Raw genomic sequence first — 24147 nt, 5'->3', positions numbered from 1 at the left:
CTATTTTGGAGAAGGGGTGGGGATTTTGAGGATTTGGGCTACCACCCACTTTTTGGCATTTTATGGTCAGCCTCAAACCTGGTCATAGCTCAGTAGCATGCTAATATACTACAATGAGCATATAATGAGGCTAAAGGTCTACTGGAAGTCAAATCTTCTGTCATCTTGGACCTAGTTTGTTCTAACCAGTTTATGTTGTATCTGCAATGGCTATGTCATTTTAAAATGCTCCCTTCCTTCCTGTTTCAATTTGGTATTAATTTTCATTTCCTTAATGCTACTAATTTGAAGCACTTTTCATACACTTGTTAGCCATTAGTGTGTCTTCTTTGGTGATATGTCTATTCAAGTCTTTTGTCCATTTTGAAACTGGGTTATTTGTTTTAGTATTGAGTTGTAAGGATTCTTTATATATTCTGGGTACAAGTCCTTTATCAGATATTTGATTTATAAATATTTTTCCCCAGTCTGTGGCTATCTAATAAACTGGGTTATTTGTTTTAGTACTGAGTTGTAAGGATTCTTTATATATTCTGGGTACAAGTCCTTTATCAGATATTTGATTTATAAATATTTTTCCCCAGTCTATGGCTTATCTAATCTTGCTTTTGGTTTTAGGTTTTCCTTTGTTTTTCTTCATTAATCCACCCACCAGCTCAATCTTCAGATGATTCGTAAATCAGCATTACCTCTGATTCAATAGGAAATTTTCCAAGGGAGAATTGAACTCCAGAAACTCCTACCTCTGGAGCCAATCTCAGCTGAGTTATAGCCCTTCTTACAGCACAAAGGCACCCATCACAACCTGAGGCAGGGTTCTTTTCTAAATTGTTGATATTTGTACATAGCAGACAATTTAGCAGAGTATGAAATCAAACCAGCAGTAGTGGATTGGCATATATTAAGAGCTTCACTAGTATATATTCTATCCCTCCCTGAGAGTAGATCACAGATTTATCAGTAATAAAGCCAGAATTCTCTTCAGTCACTGGCTTCGAGTGCACAAGATCTAAAGTGTATTTCCCAAAGATATTTCTTACATGAATTCATATCATCTTTAGCAAAAGATATGAACCTTAGAAAAACCTAAAAATCTCCACTTTAATCAATCAATTCAATGAACATTTATAGGGTGTTGTGCTAGGTACTAAGAGACAAACAATGAACAAAACAAGTTTCTGCCCTCAAAGAGCTTAAAGTGGACATATATACATACAAATAACTGTAATACATAGCTGTATGTATGTGTGGTAGCGTAGAAATATTGGAGAAGGCTGCCTATAAAAAGTGGCATTTGAGCTAATCTTGACAAATGAGTTGGATATCAAAGGCAGAAATCGGGGTGAGGGCATTCCAGACACAGGGACTAATATGTGCAAAAGCATAGAATCTGAGGCTCCTGAGTAATGTCAACAACACAGCATGTATTCTGGAATAGTGTAGGATGCTGTCGTGAAACAAAGCTGGAAAATCAGGTAGGGAAAGGCTGTGAAGAGTCTTAAATTCAATCCATTAGAGGTTTATTGACCACCTACTGTTCCCAACATTGCTAGGTAATCTGAGGGAATGGTTCACAGATTTTTGTGTTTGTATTATCCCACAGTTACTATTCTATCAAAAGACAAATCTTCCTCTCAATTGTAATCAAATTCTAATTTTTATGAAGACATTAATAAATTCACAGGTACCATATTTGTTATTTATAATTAGTTTAAAAGACATTAAATGTGCAATATAGTGTACCTGATAGTAAATTTGTAACTGTGTATTTTTTAAAGATTAGTCTTAAAAATTATAATAATGGAAAATTTTAATATTTTATGATAATGTCCCAGATTGTCTATAAAGAAGGCCCACTTTTTTAGACATTGATAAAGTCTTCTCTTCACATATTTTGCTAAAGAACACTTCAGACATGTTACTATGAGACTGATTTTAACAAAATCTGTTAGATGTGTATCAACTAGTTACTATATTCATGGTTTTTTGTGAACCATTAGCTTTGTTTAAAAAGATGGTTTTTGTATAAGTACATTTCTGTTTTTGTGGGGGGAAAAAGGTGACTTTAAAACTGCCCCAGACAGAAAAACAATGGCTTGTTAGGAACATGTTTTGTGTTAGTGTGAGTTACTGTTACTGTATTTGTTTATCGTAAAGGTGGTTGGTTAATATTCAGTGTACTTTACAATAAAAAGTAATAAAAATTTCTAAGTCCTGAAATTCTAGAACATCTCAATGTTGATGAAAAATTAATCAGTAGATCAAGAAAGAAATGGATAAACACCAAGGTCTTACTGGATAGCACAGGGAACTATATTCAGTATCTCGTAATAAACCATAATGGAAAAGAATATGAAAAAGAATCTATATTCATATGTATAACGGAATCACTTTGCTGTACAGCAGAAACTAACACAACATTGTAAATTGACTACATTTCAATAAAATAACTTGAAAAAATAAAGTAAAAAAACAAAAAGAAAAAAAAGGAAAGAAATGGAAAATTTTGAGCCAAATTTGACGATTATAGTCCAGGAACAGCATCTTATAAAGCTCTGAGAGGACTTCCCTGGTGGCACAGTGGTTAAGAATCCACCTGCCAGTACAGGGGACACGGGTTTGAGCCCTGGTCCGGGAAGATCCCACATGCCGCAGAGCAACTAAGCCCGTGCGCCACAACTACTGAGCCTGCGCTCTAGAGCCTGGGAGCCACAATTACTGAGCCCATGTGCCACAACTACTGCAGCCCACATGCCTAGAGCCCGTGCTCTGCAACAAGAGAAGCGACCACAATGAGAAGCCCACGCACCTCAAAGAAGAGTAGCCCCCGCTTGCCGCAACTAGAGGAAGCCCTCATGCAGCAATGAAGACCCAACGCAGCCAAAAATAAATAAATAAAGAAAGTTATAAAACAACAACAACAACAAAATCTATTAAAAAGAAAAAGAAAACTCCAAGAACTGTTCTGCCCGTTAGAAATCAAGGCACAGTTATATAAGTTTGTTGCTACAGAGGGCTGTACATTAAATAATGTATTATTGACAGTTTACACAATCTAGATCTAAGCATCATCGTGGCCCCTTACAAGATCAAGAAAGAATGTTATCTTTTAAGGAGTTGTCTTGTTGATGCTAGGAGAATGTTGCTCTTTATGGTTGAGCAAGTATTTCTACCCATGGGGGAGGTTTGCTTGATGCCTAATGCAGACACACAATGCATAGTAGAGGGGGAGAGAGGAGGCCAAAGGGCAGAAAAAAGTATCTACTTGAGATGTTAAAAAGCAACTAATTTTCAAATAACCAATCTCTAATTCCATTACTCCTGGGTTCAAACATAAGCAGTTGTTGTTTTCTATATGCCTATTCCATAACCAGATTCAAGAATACTGACAATTACCTCATGTGATAAAAAGTTTAATTTTTAAAAAAAATTTTTTATTTATATATTTATTTAGTTAGTTATTTATTTTTGGCTGTGTTGGGTCTTCGTTTCTGTGCGAGGGCTTTCTCTAGTTGCGGCAAGTGGGGGCCACTCTTCATCGCGTTGCGCGGGCCTCTCACTATCGCGGCCTCTCTTGTTTGCGGAGCACAGGCTCCAGACACGCAGGCTCAACAATTGTGGCTCACGGGCCTAGTCGCTCCGCGGCATGTGGGATCTTCCTAGACCAGGGCTCAAACCCGTGTCCCCTGCATTGGCAGGCAGATTCTCAACCACTGCGCCACCAGGGAAGCCCCAAAAAGTTTAATTTTAAGAGTAGAAATTAGTATAAATTTTGCTGTTAAAATAATTGTAAAGCACAAAGATAAATAAAATACAGTAGCATTATTAATAAATGAGATTGATAAGAGGTGGCATAGAAGTAGAAATCCTATAGGCTGAGCACTTGAAATTCATAACTACTCTTATGCCAATCTTTATTTGGCCTAATATTGCAGTGAACTGAATTAATTTTGATGAGCAGAGAGGAAGGTGTTTTGATGGTTGCCACTCTCTTTTTTTCTTCTCTTCCTTTTAAGGGAGCAAGAAAAATGTAGAGCAAAACAAATCATTTCTGTCCCAGGTTCTACCCCATTCACTGATTCTAGACTAACCAACTCTCAGGTAACAAGTATAAATGAATGACTTCACAAAGAATTACATAATACCTGAGTTGATGCAATAAGAGAAAGACGGTATGAAAAGATGGGGAGAAATATTGTCAATAGGATTTGCTATCCATAGACTGAGGGGAGAGTGAAAGAAAAATAGGAGTCACGAATGACTTAATGCTTTTGTTTAGCTTGTGCAAATGAAAGAATGAAATGGTACTTTACTGAGATCTAGGACAAGCAGAGTACAAATCAAGAGTTTGTTTTTTCAGTTTTGTTGTGATTAGTTAGGCAATCAAGTAGAGATGGAACTGAGCAGTTGGATATAGAGCCTGGAATTCAGAGAAGAGGAAAGGGATATACATGACACACAGGGAGGGGATGTAGATGAGGAGGGAAACAAAAGTTCAGAGAAGTAAGCCTGAGAGTGTTCCAACATCTATCTAGCTGTCAGGAAGAAGAGGAAGAGCCAGTAAACAAGACCCTGGTGCAACCAGTGAGTTACAGAGAATCAAGAGAGATTTGTGTTCCAGAAGCCAAGGGAAGGTCTTGTTTAAAGAAGGGATGTTCACTGTTTCAAATGCTGCTGACAGGCCAAATACAATGAGGACTGGGAACCACTGTTTTGACAATAGTTGTGTTTTGTTTTGTTTCTTTCTGTGACCTTGAGCAAGTTAGTATTGTACTTATGCTCTGGACCCTGTTTTAAAATGGGGATGGACATCTACTAAGGCTGTTGGGAGGAATGACTAATACATGATCGGGGTATAATAGAGGCGGGGCAGGTGCGGGGTTGTTAGCAGTGACTGGTAGCGGTCCCGCTCAGCCATTGGTCTGCCGTTGGTCACAATGGGCCCCTCCCGGAAGCAGACCACCGTTAGCAGCCATTAGGGAGCAACCCTTAGAAGGCTACCATTAGCAGTCCCAGCCAGCCATTGGTTGGCATCGCAATGGGCCCCTCGCACTCCCCTTCCTCTGTATAAAGGAGCCCGAACTGGGACTGAGGGAAGATTTTGTTGGGGGGGGACACTAGTCTGCCATCTTCTTGATCTGCTAGCTTTCTGATTAAAGTCATTATTCCTTGACGCAACAATTCGTCTCCCGATTTATCGGCCTGTCTGTCGTGCAGCGAGCAGAGTGAGCTCAGTCGCAGTTTTAGGGCAATGATGGGATCCTAAACAAAATAGAGGAGAGTAAGCAGAGACCGCAGCATTGCCAGTTCACTTCAAGGAGTATTGCTACAGAGGGAAAAGAAGAAAAGGGACAGGAGCTAAAAGGACATAGAAGTTCAAGCAGAGGAGGATTTATCATGAAGCTAATAAAGCTTACATTTCAGGGCTTCTCATCTGCACCGGCTTCTTCTGTAGCCCTAGGAAGGGTCCTAACAATGTGTTTCCGTGAAAATATGTTTTTGTAAAATTTCCCAGGATAAAATATTTTAATGACAATGAACCAGTGTCTCCTTCCATTCTAGCTTCCCTCCATCAAATGTTCTCTACTTTTGTCTGGCTGCAGACACTGCTGGTACTTGAGTAAAGGAGAGTTAAGTTAGGAATACAGGTAATTTGGGTCCATGTTTTGTTTTAACTCTGAACAACAAAAGTATTTTCAAGTATAACAAAAACAATGATTGCATTGAATTGAGAATTACATTCCTTCTTCTCTACCACTTAAATCCTGAAGAACTTGAGTGAGAAAAAATAAAACTACCTATCCAAGCCTAATGTACTGTGAAAATAGAAGTACCAAGAATTGCAAGTTTCTGGTCACAAAGTTATAAAGCAATGCAGTTATTCTTGGCTCTAGATGCGTTAATTTTCATTTTTTGAAGAAATATGTAATCATGTGAAGCAAAATTTGAGAAAGAATGTAAGGATTTAAAACAAGAAATGCTGTGAGATAATAATGAGACAGGCTAGGACCTGGAGCCTGAGACCCTTTACTCAGTCCTTGCACCTGGACAAATGTCTCCTTGAGCAACAGAATACAAAGAAACTATAAAGGACTAAAAATATCTGCACACATGCACAGTTTGGGCAGTTATGAACAATAGGATACAAAAGGCCAAAACCCAGCTGCTACTTCTGAGGTGCCAGGAGCAAAAGCAGGGTACTGCCGTGATCCCTGCACACAGCACCACCAAGAGGGTGGGCAGACCACCTAAGCCACGCCTCCGGCCCCACCCACAGATCAACCCCTACCCTCACCCCATTTAAGGAACCAGCTTACCCCCCCACCCCCCCACCCCCGCCGCCAGGGATTGAGCAAGTGAACCTGTTACTTGTTTTCACTCCCTCGTGCTGCAGCAGTAGTCCTTATAAAGTCTTGCCTGAATTCCTTGTCTGGTCTCGTATCAATTTCTGTTGATTACAGAGTCCAAGAAACCAGGTCAGTAACAGTAAGGAAGGTGACTCAGCAAAATATGCGTCCTTTTGCAGTAAATGCCTACTCAGAGAACCAAACCTCTTCGTTAAATACAGTAAAATAGAAAAGAAGAAATTAGCAAGAAAGTTATATTTCCATTAGAATTTTTAAGACTTTCTGAAATAACTAGACAGCCACGATTTCTTTAATGTTAATTTGAACCACTCAGTGGCAAACCAGTATCTCTGTAAAATATAGTATTGTATGAACACTACAGTTTGACTACAACTTTGTTGCAGGAAAATGGAGGGCTCAAGAAGATGGTCATGTCCCAGGTTTCAGGCGAGTGAGTCCATGGGGCAGGCCACCAAGTGAGGGTCCTTGGCCTCATGTAGGAAGGAATCCAAGAGCAAGCCACGGTAAAGTGAAAGCAAGTTTATTTAGAGAGATACACATTCCAAAGGCAGAATGCAGTCCTCTCAGAAGTTGAGAACAGCCCTGGGCTGTGGGCGTGGTTAGTTTTTATGGGCTGAGTAATTCCATACACGAGTAGGAGGAATATTCTAACTATTTTGAAGAAGGGGCAGGGATTTCCAGGACTTGGGCCACCACCCACTTTTTGGCCTTTAATGGTCTGCCTCAGAACTGTCTTGGTGCCTGTGGGTGTGTTATTTAGCATGCTAATGTATTACAGTGAGCTTCAAGGTCTACTAGAATTCGAATCTTGCACCATCTTGGGCCTAATTTGTTCTAACTAGTTTATATAGTATCCTCAACAGCTGTGTCATTCTTTTAAAGGTTGTGCCCTGCCCCCTTTCCTCCTGTTTCAACTTGATGCACATTAAGTAGTAATAAATGTGAAACTTTATTTCCAGAAATCTTGAAATAAATTTTCATAAACTGCTGGATTTGTATACAACATTCTCCTAGTGTAATATACAAATACATGGTCGCTCAGCCTCTCCTAGAAGGACATGAGGGACACAGAGCTGCCACTTTCACAGGGGGCCCATATTTTTGTTGCTTACTTACTCTGCTTCACATTATAGCAAGGAGCTCCAAGACTACAAACATGGAGCAGAGTCTGTAACCTTAGAGAGGTTGCTCCCAAACTCACTCTCCTTTTCGTTGATACTCTTCTCCCTCCTTTCCTCCCAGTTCTCATCTTTTGTTTTGTACATTTGGGGGTGGGGGGGAGTGAATACTAACATAAATATTTAAAAGAGCATAAAGTGAATGTCCCTTCCTACAAGTGGGCATCTTCAAGGAAATGCATTCCTGAAATCATGATCACTACAATAGGAGCAAGAGAATAAGACATCTGCATAGCTAGGTGAATTAATTTTGAAATTACCTTCACCTTGCAGTGGTGGGCTTCTTAAAGACTCCTCCATCTGTATGACACATGCGGATTCTCGATAACCTTACTCAAGTTGTTGCTTTTGGCGTCTCTTCCTTCTTTAGGACCCAATAGATGCATTCTTGAAACAGTTGCAAACCCACAGCTGATGTTTTCCATTTTAAGAATGTCTTTTCATTGTTTTCATTACAAAACAGCCTTTTTTTTTTTTTTTTTTGCGGTAGTCAGACAAAAGCATAACTTCTTTTAGTTGTATTTTTTCACTTCATAATGTTTTTCATCAGGAAAAAATGAAATCTGTGTTTCAATACTATTGGAGTCCAAAATAGACAACCAGGAGGTATGGATATTTTGTCTCCTTACCCCACAGAATGAAAATACCCTCACTCATTTGCCCACTTTAAGTAATATGAAGTTTCTATGATTGTAGGTAATTCCACACAAAATTATTTGCCAACTCTAACAAAATATTACAAATAGATAAAATATTTTTGCATTTTTGTGTTTGTTCAGATACTTTGCAGAATTGCTGCATTAATTGTGGTTTATATTTGGGGGTTAACCAGACATTAGGGAGAAATTAAAAGCTTACAATAAAAGAAGGCAACTATTAGATTTCTTCTACTCAGGAGAAAATGTTTCCTTCAGGGTCTCAACTATAATTGATTTGAATTCTGGCAAGTGATGCTGAAGGATGATAGAAATACTGATCAAAATTCACAGAAAGTTGGCAATGATTCAGTCTCTGAAAAAATATTATATTTGATACACACGAAAGACTATATATACAATATGTATGTAAATTACTGTGTAATAAAAGTCACCTACCAAAATAAGAACATTACCAATATTCATGATCTACCTACACCATCTCCCTATCTTACCAAAAAAGGTAACCACTATCACAAATTTTTAGTGCATCGTTACATTCTTTTAAAAAAATTTTTTTACCACTTATGTATGTTATTCTTAACCAAAACATTGTTTCATTTACTTACTTTTGAGCTTCATTTTTTAAATGGTATAATGCAGCATGGATGTGCCAGCTATTTGTTTTTTTCCTCACTTAACAGTATAATTATTTTCTAAAATTTATAAATGTTTTGCACATTATTATGTTTGTATTTTTGCCACTGTATAGCATTCCATTAGTACAATATATCAGAAGTTTTCTATTCATTCTCCTGTTAATGGCATTTGGGTTATTTCATGTTTTTCTTTTTATGTTTTGTGTTTAAATTGTCATTTAACAATTTAATAATTCTTAATTTTTCTTTCATAGTTGTGATTTTATTCAATCATGTTCAGATATTATGAATAATCTGTAAACAAATCTTTAAATTTAAGTACCAAAAATCTAAAGTCATCTAGGCCAAGATTAGGGAGCAGTTTTCTTTAGAAGCAATTCTCTCTCTCCCTCACTATATCTATAAATAATGGCTTGGAGACAGACATTAAATAGTTTGAAATATTTCAGGCATGTTAAATGAATAACTGTGACTCCAAATTGCCATTTAGTTATACTTCAAGGTATAGGATGTGAAAACTGCCCTCCCTATCAAGACAGTCAAAACCTCTCAGATAAATATCCCCAGATGTTTTGGTTGTACAAAAAAAAAAAAAAAAAAAATAGCCAGCACGTGAATTCTTCTTTTAAAAAAAGTATGTACACACACACACAATTGGATGTGGTGGTATTCATTCCTTCCAAACATGTGATTTTAGAGCTATTTTTTTAAAACTTGCATTTACAAAGTAGGTGATAAAAATATTTTTCTGGCTTGTAAAAAGTATACAGAAATCACCAAGACTTGGTAAATGATATTAATCAGACTGACGTCTCTCTCTCCTGCTAACTCTCCTCATTTCTACTTTCTTTAACTTCTGCAGGTTATTTGTCTTTAGTTTCCTGGATAGACATTTCAGCCTGTTTCCCTTTTGCTCTATTTTTTCATTTGTAATTTTTTGGCAGATGATTTCTTCTTTCTCACTGCCCTTTTGAGTTTGGTTTCAATGTCTTCAAGAATTAGTTTAGCTGAAAATCTTGCAGTCTCCTCTAGAGCTCTTCTTTTACTATCCCTTCAGCTAAACTGATCTTCACCTTGAGCTATTGTGGCAGTGGTTTGTGGTGGGGAGGGCAGGTGCCTGGGTGCCTATGGCCACAGCACTTTGGGAAACTTTACAAAGCCAGGTTGCATGGTTGTTGCTGCTAAAATCATCCCTGTTTTGTTTGCTTTTACTTTATTTTATTCTCTCAACTGTTTAGTAAATTATACACTCTAATTTTATTCTTTGCTATTCTTTAAACCTTACTGTGATATCTAATTTAACACAATCTCATCTAATCTGTATCTTAATATTCCTCATGAATAACATAAGGAATTTAGAATACTTCATTTCTAAATATCTCTCATAAGAGCTGTCAGCTGTGTTCTTTTATAGATGATCTGTCTTTTCTCTCTGGCTGCTTTTACAATCTTCTCTTTTTCCTAAGTTAACTGCAATTTTACTACTATGTGTCTGCAAAATTCTCAGTCATATTGTAGCATATTGCCTCACCTCCATTCTATCTGCACATTCTTTCTGAGGCTGTGATGTAAGATCTTCTCATTTCCCCCCACATATCTTAACTTTTTTTTTTTTTTCGCACACACACACACTGTATTTTATTTTTACAAGAGATAAATAGACTGACACCAAGCATTGTACATGGATGACCACAACAAAAGCAACAATGATTGCAATTACCAAACATGAAACACAGTCATACTATGTCATAATATTGACATTCAGTCCAGTAATCCTCCACTGTAACAGCTCCTTTACTTTGCAGTGAAAATTGATTTGTATATTCTTTGTCTCTGAGTCCTTGTGGGATTTTTTTTTTTTTAATTCAGACAGAAAGTCACAAAAATTATACTCATCCTCATCAGTTCACTCAGTCCCATGTAATTAATTTTTTTTTCATCTTGATCTTTTGTTAGCACTTTTATGAGTTCATCAGTTTTTCATTAGAGTTCTGAAAATGCTTATTCATTCAGTTCAGCAGTACAGTCAGTTACCAGAAAGCTGTACTTGTCAGAGTCTTTTCCATGAATTTCTTGAAGATGAAACCCTTTTAAAGGAAGATATTTGCCAAAGCATCAGAGTACACCCAGAACTGTCTGTAAATGACAAAAGACTTAAACATGACCACAGTTAAAGATTTGATGAAAGTTCATAATAATGCAGTTGACAAGAAAATTACTTATTTCTGAGATATACATTTTAAAGTAATAACTAGGATTATTACTTATAACATTATACCAGAACATATAAGATTTTTAGAAATTTCATGTAATGTCTGAAACATTTATATTAACATATTTCCATACAAATACAAATATAAGATTGTTAGAAATTTCATGTAATGTCTGAAACATTTATATTAACATATTTCCATACAAATAACCCAATGAAAGTTTAGTATTAGTTGTTTTGTTTGTTTGTTTTTTTATACTGCAGGTTCTTATTAGGCATCAATTTTATACACATCAGTGTATACATGTCAATCCCAATCGCCCAATTCAGCACACCACCATCCCCACCCCACCGCAGTTTTCCTCCCTTGGTGTCCATATGTCCGTTCTCTACATCTGTGTCTCAACTTCTACCCTGCAAACCGGCTCATCTGTACCATTTTTCTAGGTTCCACATACATGCATTAATATACAATATTTGTTTTTCTCTTTCTGACTTACTTCACTCTGTATGACAGTCTCTAGATCCATCCACTTCTCAACAAATGACTCAATTTTGTTCCTTTTTATGGCTGAGTAATATTCCATTGTATATATGTACCACAACTTCTTTATCCATTCGTCTGTTGATGGGCATTTAGGTTGCTTCCATGACCTGGCTATTGTAAATAGTGCTGCAATGAACATTGGGGTACATGTGTCTTTTTGAATTATGGTTTTCTCTGGGTATATGCCCAGTAGTGGGATTGCTGGATCATATGGTAATTCTACTTTTAGTTTTTTAAGGAACCTCCATATTGTTCTCCATAGTGGCTGTATCAATTTACATTCCCACCAACAGTGCAAGAGGGTTCCCTTTTCTCCACACCCTCTCCAGCATTTGTTGTTTGTAGATTTTCTGATGATGCCCATTCTAACAGGAGTGAGGTGATACCTCATTGTAGTTTTGATTTGCATTTCTCTAATAATTAGTGATGTTGAGCATCTTTTCATATGCTTCATGGCCGTCTGTATGTCTTCTTTGGAGAAATGTCTATTTAGGTCTTCTGCCCATTTTTGAATTGGGGTGTTTGTTTCTTTAATATTGAGCTGAATGAGCTGTTTATGTATTTTGGAGATTAATCCTTTGTCCGTTGATTCGTTTGCAAATATTTTCTCCCATTCTGAGGGTTGTCTTTTCGTCTTGTTTATGGTTTCCTTTGCTGTGCAAAAGCTTTGAAGTTTCATTAGGTCCCATTTGTTTATTTTTTTTTTATTTCCATTACTCTAGGAGGTGGATCAAAAAAGATCTTGCTGTGATTTATGTCAAAGAGTGTTCTTCCTATGTTTTCCTCTAAGAGTTTTATAGTGTCCAGTCTTATATTTAGGTCTCTAATCCATTTTGAGTTTATTTTTGTGTATGGTGTTAGGGAGTATTCTAATTTCATTCTTTTACATGTAGCTGTCCAGTTTTCCCAGCACCACTTATTGAAGAGACTGTCTTTTCTCCATTGTATATCTTTGCCTCCTTTGTCATAGATTAGTTGACCATAGGTGCGTGGGTTAATCTCTGGGCTTTCTATCTTGTTCCATTGATCTATGTTTCTGTTTTTGTGCCAGTACCATATTGTCTTGATTACTGTAGCTTTGTAGTAGAGTCTGAAGTCAGGGAGTCTGATTCCTCCAGCTCCATTTTTTTCCCTCAAGACTGCTTTGGGTATTCGGGGTCTTTTGTGTCTCCATACAAATTTTAAGATGATTTGTTCTAGCTCCGTAAAAAATGCCATTGGTAATTTGATAGGGATTGCATTGAATCTGTAGATTGCTTTGGGTAGTATACTCATTTTCACAATGTTGATTCTTCCAATCCAAGAACATGGTATATCTCTCCATCTGTTGGTATCATCTTTAATTTCTTTCATCAGTGTCTTATAGTTTTCTGCATACAGGTCTTTTGTCTCCCTAGGTAGGTTTATTCCTAGGTATTTTATTCTTTTTGTTGCAGTGGTAAATGGGAGTGTTTCCATAATTTCTCCTTCAGATTTTTCATCATTAGTGTATAGGAATGCAAGAGATTTCTGTGCATTAATTTTGTATCCTGCAACTTTACCATATTCATTAATTAGCTCTAGCAGTTTTCTGGTGGCAGTTTTAGGATTCTCTATGTATAGTATCATGTCATCTGCAAACAGTGACAGTTTTACTTCTTCTTTTCCAATTTGTATTCCTTTTATTTCTTTTTCTTCTCTGATTGCCGTGGCTAGGACTTCCAGAACTATGTTGAATACTAGTGGTGAGAGTGGACATCCTTGTCTCGTTCCAGATCTTAGAGGAAATGCTTTCAGTTTTTCACCATTGAGAATGATGTTTGCTGTGGGTTTGTCATATATGGCCTTTATTATGTTGAGGTAGGTTCCATCTATGCCCACTTTCTGGAGAGTTTTTATCATAAATGGGTATTTAATTTTGTCAAAAGCTTTTTCTGCATCTATTGAGATGATCATATGGTTTTTATTCTTCAATTTGTTAATATGGTGTATCACATTGATTGATTTGCGTATATTGAAGAATCCTTGCATCCCTGGGATAAATCCCACTTGATCGTGGTGTATGATCCTTTTAATGTGTTGTTGGATTCTGTTTGCTAGTATTTTGTTGAGGATTTTTGCATCTATATTCATCAGTGATATTGGTCTGTAATTTTCTTTTTTTGTACTGTCTTTGTCTGGTTTTGGTATCAGGGTGATGGTGGCCTCATAGAATGAGTTTGGGAGTGTTCCTTCCTCTGCAATTTTTTGGAAGAGTTTGAGAAGGATGGGTGTTAGCTCTTCTCTAAATGTTTGATAGAATTCACCTGTGAAGCCATCTGGTCCTGGACTTTTGTTTGTTGGAAGATTTTTAATCACAGTTTCAATTTCATTACTTGTGATTGGTCTGTTCATATTTTCTGTTTCTTCCTGGTTCAGTCTTGGAAGGTTATACCTTTCTAAAAATTTGTCCATTTCTTCCAGGTTGTCCATTTTATTGGCATAAAGTTGCTTGTAGTAGTCTCTTAGGATGCTTTGTATTTCTGCGGTGTCTGTTGTAACTTCTCCTTTTTCATTTCTGATTTTATTGATTTGAGTCCTCTCCCTCTTTTTCTTGATGAGTCTGGCTAATGGCTTATCAATTTTGTTTATCTTCTCAAAGAACCAACTTTTAGTTTTATTGATCTTTGCTATTGTTTTCTTTGTTTCTATTTCATTTATTTCTGCTCTGATCTTTATGATTTCTTTCCTTCTGCTAACTTTGGGTTTTGTTTGTTCTTCTTTCTCTAGTTTCTTTAGGTGTAAGGTTAGATTGTTTACTTGAGATTTTTCTTGTTTCTTTAGGTAGGCTTGTATAGCTATAAACTTCCCTCTTAGAACTGCTTTTGCTGCATCCCATAGGTTTTGGGTCATCGTGTTTTCATTGTCATTTGTCTCTAGGTATTTTTTTATTACCTCTTTGTTTTCTTCAGTGATCTCTTGGTTATTTAGTAACGTATTGTTTAGCCTCCATGTGTTTGTGTTTTTTACGTTTTTTTCCCTGTAATTCATTTCTAATCTCATAGCGTTGTGGTCAGAAAAGATGCTTGATATGATTTCAATTTTCTTAAATTTACTGAGGCTTGATTTGTGACCCAAGATGTGATCTATCCTGGAGAATGTTCCGTGCGCACTTGAGAAGAACGTGTAATCTGCTGTTTTTGGATGGAATGTCCTATATATATCAATTAAATCTATCTGGTCTATTGTATCATTTAAAGCTTCTGTTTCCTTATTTATTTTCATTTTGGATGATCTGTCCATTGGTGTAAGTGAGATGTTAAAGCCCCCCACTATTATTGTGTTACTGTCAATTTCCTCTTTTATAGCTGTTAGCAGTTGCCTTATGTATTGAGGTGCTCCTATGTTGGGTGCATATATATTTATAATTGTTATATCTTCTTCTTGGATTGATCCCTTGATCATTATGTAGTGTCCTTCCTTGTCTCTTGTAACATTCTTTATTTTAAAGTCTATTTTATCTGATATGAGTATAGCTACTCCAGCTTTCTTTTGATTTCCATTTGCATGGAATATCTTTTTCCATCCCCTGACTTTCAGTCTGTATGTGTCCCTAGGTCTGAAGTGGTTCTCTTGTAGACAGCATATATATGGGTCTTGTTTTTGTATCCATTCAGCCAGTCTATGTCTTTTGGTTGGGGCATTTAATCCATTCACGTTTAAGGTAATTATCGATATGTATGTTCCTGTTACCATTTTCTTAATTGTTTTGGGTTTGTTTTTGTAGGTCCTTTTCTTCTCTTGTGTTTCCCACTTAGAGAAGTTTCTTTAGCATTTGTTGTAGAGCTGGTTTGGTGGTGCTGAATTCTCTTAGCTTTTGCTTGTCTGTAAAGCTTTTGATTTCTCCATCAAATCTAAATGAGATCCTTGCCGGGTAGAGTAATCTTGGTTGTAGGTTCTTCCCTTTCATCACTTTAAGTATATCATGCCACTCCCTTCTGGCTTGCAGAGTTTCTGCTGAGAAATCAGCTGTTAACCTTATGGGAGTTCCCTTGTATGTTATTTGTCGTTTTTCCCCCACTGCTTTCAATAATTTTTCTTTGTCTTTAATTTTTGCCACTTTGATTACTATGTGTCTCGGTGTGTTTCTCCTTGGGTTTATCCTGTATGGGACTCTCTGTGCTTCCTGGACTTGGGTGGCTATTTCCTTTCCCATGTTAGGGAAGTTTTCGACTATAATCTCTTCAAATATTTTCTCTGGTCCTATCTCTCTCTCTTCTCCTTCTGGGACCCCTATAATGCGAATGTTGTTGCGTTTAATGTTGTCCCAGAGGTCTCTTAGGCTGTCTTCATTTCTTTTCATTCTTTTTTTCTTTATTCTGTTCCGCAGCAGTGAATTCCACCATTCTGTCTTCCAGGTCACTTATCCGTTCTTCTGCCTCAGTTATTCTGCTATTGATTCCTTCTAGCGTAGTTTTCATTTCAGTTATTGTATTGGTCATCTGTGTTTGTTTGTTCTTTAATTCTTCTAGGTCTTTGTTAATCATTTCTTGCATCTTCTCAATCTTTGCCTCCATTCTTATTCCAAGGTCCTGGATCATCTTCACTATCATTATTCTGAATTCTTTTTCTGGAAGGTTGCCTATCTCCACTTCATTTAGTTGTTTTTCTGGGGGTTTTTCTTGTTCCTTCATCTGGTACATAGCCCTCTGCCTTTTCATCTTGTCTATCTTTCTGTAACTGTGGTTTTTGGTCCACAGGCTGCAGGATTGTAGTTTTTCTTGCTTCTGCTGTCTGCCCTCTGGTGGTTGGGGCTATCTAAGAGGCTTGATGGGAGGCTCTGGTGTTGGGTATAGCTGACTGGTGCTGTGGTGGTCAGAGCTCCGTAAAACTTTAATCCACTTGACTGTTGATGGGTGGGGCTGGGTTCCTCCCTGTTGGTTGTTTTGCCTGAGGCAACCCAACACTGGAGCCTACCTGGGCTCTTTGGTGAGGTTAATGGCAGACTCTGGGAGGGCTCACGCCAAGGAGCACTTCCCAGAACCTCCGCTGCCAGCGTCCTTGTCCCCACGGTGAAACAGAGCCACCCCCCGCCTCTGCAGGAGACCCCCCAACACCAGCAGGTAGGTCTGGTTTAGTCTCCCCCAGGGTCACTGCTCCTTCCCCTGGGTCCTGATGCGCACACTACTTTGTGTGTGCCCTCCAAGAGTGGGGTCTCTGTTTCCCCCAGTCCTGTCGAAGTCCTGCAATCAATTCCCACTAGGCTTCAAAGTCTGATTCTCTAGGAATTCCTCCTCCCGTTGCCGGACCCCCAGGATGGGAATCCTGACGTGGGGCTCAGAACCTTCACTTCAGTGGGTGGACTTCTGTGGTATAAGTGTTCGCCAGTCTGTGAGTCACCCACCCAGCAGTTATGGGATTTGATTTTACTCTGATTGCGCCCCTCCTACCGTCTCACTGTGGCTTCTCCTCTGTCCTTGGACGTGGGGTATCCTCCTTGGTGAAGTCCAGGGTCTTCCTGTCAATGATTGTCCAGCAGCCAGTTGTGATTCTGGTGCTCTCGCAAGAGGGAGTGAGAGCACCTTAACTTCTTCTTACATCTTTAAAGGACTGTCTCTTTACTGCACACTAGATAACTTTTTCAGTTTTATTTTCCACTTCACTACTTCCCGCTTCAGCTGTGTTTAATCTGCTATTTAACCTAGTTATTGAGTTTTTAAAGTGTTTTTAGTGTGAAATTTACTGAACATACAGAAAAGAACATAAAACATAAATGTATACTATAATGAAAAATTATATTGCAAGCACACACATATCCTCTTCCAAGCCAAGAAATGGCTGTGTGCCCCTTAATCATACCTCTTTGCATTCCTCAGCAGTAAATACTTGCTAGACTTTTGTAGCAATCATTTCTTTGTTTTATACTTTTTAAAATCACTTATGTATATAGATTTAATCAGTATAGTTTGCTTTTGAAAAATGGAATTGTATTGCTATATTCTTTTGTGTCTTACTTCTTTTGCTCAAAATTGTGTTTATAAAATTCATAGAGGACTTCCCTGGCAGTCCAGTGCTTAATACTCCACGCTTCCAGTGCAAGGGGCGTGGGTTCGATCCCTGGTCAAGGAACTAAGATCCAACATGCCACGTGGTGTGGCAATAAATAAATAAATAAATAAATAAATAAATATTCATTGAAATTATTTCTTGTAGCTCCATTTTATTCATTTTCATTCCTGTATAGTCACATTTCTATAGGAATGGAATGCTGGGTCATAGAGGATGCATATCTTTGGTTTTAAAGGGCCATGCCAGAATGCTATTCAAATTGGTTGTATCACCTTACGTGCCACCAGCAATTTATGAGACATTATCCATTGAATTTTTTTTTATAAATTTATTTTATTTATTTATTTTTCGCTGCATTGGGTCTTTGTTGATGCATATGGGCTTTCTCTAGTTGTGGCAAGTGGGGGCTACTCTTCGTTGCAGTGCGCGGGCTTCTCATTGCAGTGGCTTCTCTTATTGCAGAGCACAGGCTGTAGGTACGCGAGCTTCAGTAGTTGTGGCACGCAGGCTCAGTAGTTGTTGCGCACGGGCTTAGTTGCTCCGCGGCACGTGGGATCTTCCTGGACCAGGGCTCGAACCCGTGTCCCCTGCATTGGCAGGCAGATTCTTAACCACTGAGCCACCAGGGGAGCCCTATCCATTGAATTTTAATTTCAGCATTTCTATTTTTAATTTCCAAAATATATCTTTAGGTTCTTTTTAAAGTCACTCTTTTCATTTTTGTTAATCTCTTTTTACTTGTTCAATTTTGTGATTTCATCTTTTATATTTAAAATTTTATAGATATTCATTTTATACTCTGTATATGATCATTCCAAAACCTAAATCATTAGCACACTTATCTGTTGTTTTTTCTGCCAACTCTTTATTTGTGGTTGCTTATGTCTCTGGTGATTTTTAAAATAATGTATTTAATTTTTAATAACTTAATTTCTAAAATAAATATTTTATATATTTATTTGATCTGAGCATGATCTGCCACTAAGTGTCTTATTAACTACTTATGCTCTATTGTGGTTTCTTGGAGGGTGTGAGAGGATAAAAATCATGCATATGAGATTAGAGTTGACAGATATTAAGAGTAACCATTATTCCTTAAGCTTTTTTACATTTCCCAAATTTCCTACCATAAATACATAATACATAATACTCTTAAAACCGGGAAATAATGTTAAAATAACCATGGAACCAGAATACTTGCCAACCACAAATAAACTCAGCTAGTAAAATTTTATCATACATCATGAGGTAGGATTTTAGGTCACTTCTTAGGAGGCTATTTATTGAAGATTAAGGTATCTTCTTCTCTGTGACTTTTTATTCCATAACTCTGTCAGTGCAGGGGCTTAAAAGGGAATGCTATTCTCTAGAGATTATTTTTAAATATTGTTTTTAAAATTCTAATATCAGCCAGGGATTTCTACCCATTTGGAACCACTTTAGCTCCCACATAGACCCCTGACTTAATGCTGGAGTCCTTTCTACTAGACATAGCAGGTCTTTTTTTATTAAAATGGGTATGGAGGAATGGCTTTGGGTAAGTATGAAATGGTTTATACCTAAGGAAAGGAGACCAAAATACAAAGAAAAAATCAGGGTAGGGAGGAGAGAATCAGAAAACTATATTTATGGGATTTAATTATAAGAGTTGGAGATAAAAATAGATCATTAAGCCAACTTGGATACTCTCTCACTACGGATACATTCTCTGGCCTACTGCCTCTTAATCAGTCAAACACAAGACACAGGCAGGAATTTCCAGGTAGCCTTTTCTGTCCAAGTGTTCAATCTTTAAGTACTGATCTGGAGTTCAAGGTCGACTTCTGGCAACACTCCCAGAATATGGCAGGTGAGTCCTCCAGGATTTTTGGCATCCTGCAAAGAATGATGGTCAACTCCTGTGGTTTGAAAAATTAGAAAAAAAGGGTGGTGGCTTCCCAGCTTGGCTGGGAAGTTCTGATTCATCCACCGTATTCACTAGACATTGCATCTTTGCATTTCCATTTATTTCGGTCTTCACAAAATTCTCTTAAAGGAAAAAATTTCCATTCCCTGTTAAGACTGTAAAAGGTACCTGGAACAGTTCTTTGCTCAAAAAGATGAAAAGTTTTGGGAAGATGGAAGTATGAAGTTGCCTGAAAAATGGCAGAAGGTAGTAGAACAAAAGGGTGAATATGTTGTTCAATAAAGTTCTTGGTGAAAATGAAAAAATGTCTTTTATTTTTACTTAAAAACCAAAGGCACTTTTTGGCCAACCCAATAAATGGAGAGTGAGGGGGAAGGGAACTGATTTCTCAGTCCCTTACTGTCTCTGATGTGATAGGTGCTTTCACATATGTTCTTTCATTTCTTCACACAATCTTGTGAGGTAAGTATCATCCCCACTTACCGATGAGGAAACTGAAGCTCAAGAGTGACTTCCCTAATGTATCAGAGCTTTGAGTGGCAAACCCAGTATTTTGAACTCTCTTCTATCAATCAGCATTACTTAACGAAAAAAGTAGAGGAATTAGTACTACTACAAGATGCTTTTTCCAGAATCAAAGGAGATGATGTTCACAAATACTTTTTCCAAACTAAAACATGTTAAACAAGTAAGGTACTAATTATGAGGATGCCATAATAAGTAAAACAAACAGATATCCAGTTTCTATCATTTGAGCATAATGCCTTGAATAAAGCATCCAGTGATCTAGAGATCATTGATAGGCATTTAAATCTTAATGTTTTACGTTGATGTACCTTTTTAAAAATAGTGAGCATTTAGCTGTTGTATCGGCAGGTGGGTATGTTGAGTCCATATCATTTGTATAATTCAATATTCATAGCACACAAACACATCACAGGATGTGTTTTGTAACAAAAGACAAAAATAAGGCATGGTCTGAGGCATGTAAGCAGGCTTACAGTCTGAAAGGCCTTAAGATACAGGGGATATAACTATAGGGAGAGAAAGCTTTATAAAACGTTTTTGCATGAAAGATTTCCAAGTCTTTGGTGATAATCAATGAAATGCCTTAATGAAGCAGGTTTGGGAATCGGAATTAAAGAGAAGGTACCCATTCGGATACTGTGAGAGAAGACTGATTTGGTTTCTAGGGTATAATGAACAAGTGATTCTCAACTGATGGCAAGAAGATGCTTCCCTGGGTTTCAGAATATTTGGGGTTGGAACAAAAAGGCTATGATTTTTCAAAACAAGATGGTACCTTATGCCTTTGATTCAATTTCATTTCATTTACTTAAAAAATCCAGTTAACACTGAAGGGACTGTAGGTCTTTTTGGTTTCTAAATGGGAGAATGCTTTAAAACAGTAAGAGGTACCAAGATGAAGACCAAGAAAAATAAACAGTACAATGTGGTGTTAGAAGAAAATTGGAAAAACAGAAATGAAAGGGAAGAGTCAAAGGTAAAGATCACAAAGCAATGGAAGAATTAACAGGATGACTCTCGGTTAGTTAGTAAGGTCAGGTGAGGGGAAGGCTTACTCTGAAATTTGTCCTAGTCGAAACAACTAAAAGATTTAAAGAAGTAATCCAAAGCTCCTACTACAGCAAAAGATAAATTAAAAACAATTTTGATTAAAAAGGAAAAATATACTGTAAAATATTTATTTAATAAATAAGTTTGTAATCTATACAGAATTGAATAAAAAGTACAACAAATTATTTTCACTTTACAAAACTGCATACAGTACAACTTGCAAATTGGGTTCAGCATTCTACAAATAGGGCCACACACCAAGATGTAAACTTATTATTGTCTTAAATAAGTAAAGGCTCTAACTGTGTACCACAAACTTTGGATTAAATTCCAGGGAAATACTGCTTTAGTATTGATTGTACCACAGTCTATTTTATTTAAAAAATTAAATAAAATTCCTCAAATACCACTTTTCTACTTGTTTCTGAGTAAACAATTCCCTATGTAGCAAAATAAAACACAACAAAGACAAAATATAAAATTAGAGGCTGCTATTTATATCACTTCCTCTTCCCTTACTTAGCTAGTGTTCTTTTCCTTTCCCTTATTCAGAAAGGAAGGTGAGTGGAAAATGACTTATTCTTATCCTCATTCATTTGCTTCTAGAATTCCTGCTTACATAAATGAATACATCAGTTTTGGAATCTTGACACTATTATTCAGTGTTTACCTATGTCGTTCTAAAAAAGTTAACCTAGTTTTTGTTTTTGTTTTTTTTTTTTAAGATTAGGCAACAAAATTGGCTTCAAAATAGTTACGTCTCACATAGGCTAGCAGCCACTTGGTAGACTAACTTCCCAATTAAATGTGCACAGAATAACATTTTTTTCAAGTAACCTAGAAACGGAATCAATAGCAATTCTTATTTTAAGCAGATATTCAAGATGATCCACCTTTAGAAACAAAGGCAGATTTAATGTACAAAATGCAGGAACTAAGTCTATCCTAGTTCCTGTCCCACCAAAATAATTAATAAGAGGCTCAGTTTGTGAAAAAGACCTTGGAATAATCCAACTCTTAATGACATCTTTATCTTGAATAAGAAGGACAAATAATATAAAAGCTATAAATGGAGATGAAGTTATTTAAAAAAAGAATTTTTCATTTTATTTTGGAGGTAAAAGGGGATGCAAATACAAAATGGGTTAGTTGTATCTTTAGCCCATTTAGTAACTTTTCATCATAGAATTAATAGTCCTTCATACTGAAGAATAAAAGACAAGCAAACCTGCTTTAAGTTTTCTGATTAGGTCACTTAGATTTTTAGCAGGCTTCAAAACTTGCCTTATTATTTAACTAAATTAGCTTCTCTGGGAAGCATATGAATAATGTAAAAATGAAAAATCCACACAAATACATAATTGTCAAGATGGGAATTGAGAATATTTACACAATGAATTTTTTTAAATAACTTAAATTAGAAACGACACATATTCCTTATAAAACACCAAACCAGAGCACATATTGTCGGTGATAGGAACAACTTTCATCTGTAGAAACACAAATGCACATGAATAACACAGAAATAAGAATTAAGTTGAACAGAGGCAGGTGCTGTTAGAACATATTTCTGTTCTGACCTGTAACATCTGTGGCCCCTGTGAAGCCCTGGTCCCACCAGGCCAAGCATCTGGCTAATCTGATACAGAAGTACTTGACCTATGAAACACCAGACTCACTTCCTAGCAAGTATACATCACCATGTGCTGCTTGATTGCTCTTGATTACTTGGTTTTCGAAAGCAAGCTCACTTTCACATCAGAAAACAGTCATCCTTATATTGGCCTCGTAAATAATCCATGAAGTACATTTCACTTCTGAACAGTATTCTATTACTCTAGGAGGACAAGGTATAGTCAATTGGCTGCTTTGAAGCCATGAAATGCACACTCATAAATATGTGTCTACACTTTAAAAAATTAAATACATCCAGGCACAGCTGCTGTGCAGAGTTCTTGTGATAAGAAGCTCATCAGCAGTGCGTTATGAAGTGGTCACTTGAGTACTTGATTCTGGATCTTCCGGCTTTCTGTATTTCTTCAAAATATTGACTGCACCATTAGACAGGAAAACCACAGCGATGAGTGCAAAATAACCAGCATAGATGAAGAACTAAAGAGGGGGAAAGAATAATTTATAGAATTATCAATTAGAAGGTAAGCTCTTTTATTACATATATGTGAACAGACTCTATAATTAAAGGTATATTCAGTTTCTCTATAAAACTTCAAAAAACATTGTATGCTTAAACAATGTGCCAGGCACTGAGGATACAAAGAGGCAGCACAGCATGGTGATACTGAAGCCTGACTCTTGGGTGCAAATCCCGACTTCCCCCTTACTAGTTGTATGACCTGGATTGAGAGACTCAGTCTCTGAGCCTCAACTTCATTTGCAAAACATTTTGTAATTCATAATATTTCCTAATTGCAGAGTTGTTGGGAAAGGATGAGATTATGTATGCAAATGTTTATTAGCACAATGCTAATGCTGTTAATACTATTGTTTTTATTTTTGTTGCTGTTATAACTGAATCCTGGTCTCTACCCTCAAGCTGATATGATTAACAGGCCAAATTCTGAATATCAAGACCTCTACTCTTGCCCAGAAGAGGGCAGTAGAAGGTCAACTATCAATATATTCCATTATAAGATTACTTTTTATAAGAATCTTCTCTAAGCCAAATTTTTTCTTAATTTTATTTATTTTTTGGCTGTGTTGGGCCTTTGTTGCTGCATGCGGGCTTTCTCTAGTTGCGGCAAGCGGGGGCTACTCTTCATTGCGGTGCGCGGGCTTCTCATTGCGGTGGCTTCTCTTGTTGCGGAGCATGGGCTCTAGGCACACGGGCTTCAGTAGTTGTGGCACGTGGGCTCCGTAGTTGTGGCTCGCGGGCTCTAGAGCACAGGCTCAGTAGTTGTGGCGCATGGGCTTAGTTGCTCTGCAGCATGTGGGATCTTCCTGGACCAGGAATTGAACCCGTGTCCCCTGCATTGGCAGGCGGATTCTTAACTACTGTGACACCAGGGAAGTCCCTCCA

General features: G+C 37.2%; 1 protein-coding gene and 1 long non-coding RNA gene across 4 annotated transcripts in view; one reads left to right on the top strand and one right to left on the bottom strand.

Moving 5' to 3' along the window:
• Nucleotides 1-24147, top strand: part of LOC309636198 — a 937790-nt gene that overhangs the window by 894652 nt on the left and 18991 nt on the right. The window lies entirely within an intron of this gene.
• SLC19A2 (solute carrier family 19 member 2) overlaps nucleotides 21203-24147 on the bottom strand; it is a 42664-nt gene continuing 39719 nt past the window's right edge. For all 3 annotated transcript variants that reach the window (XM_082392164.1, XM_082392162.1, XM_082392163.1), the window contains one exon: nucleotides 21203-23222. In XM_082392164.1, coding sequence (XP_082248290.1) covers nucleotides 23094-23222 — 129 coding nt within the window. In that variant the 3' untranslated portion in view covers nucleotides 21203-23093. The remainder of the gene's footprint in view (nucleotides 23223-24147) is intronic.

The sequence above is a fragment of the Balaenoptera borealis genome (genome assembly GCF_965194805.1).
Source record: "Balaenoptera borealis genome assembly, chromosome: 1".
Taxonomy (NCBI): Eukaryota; Metazoa; Chordata; class Mammalia; order Artiodactyla; family Balaenopteridae; genus Balaenoptera; species Balaenoptera borealis.
Note: the sequence above shows the minus strand (reverse complement) of the source record. Positions and strands in the feature narration are given on the sequence as shown.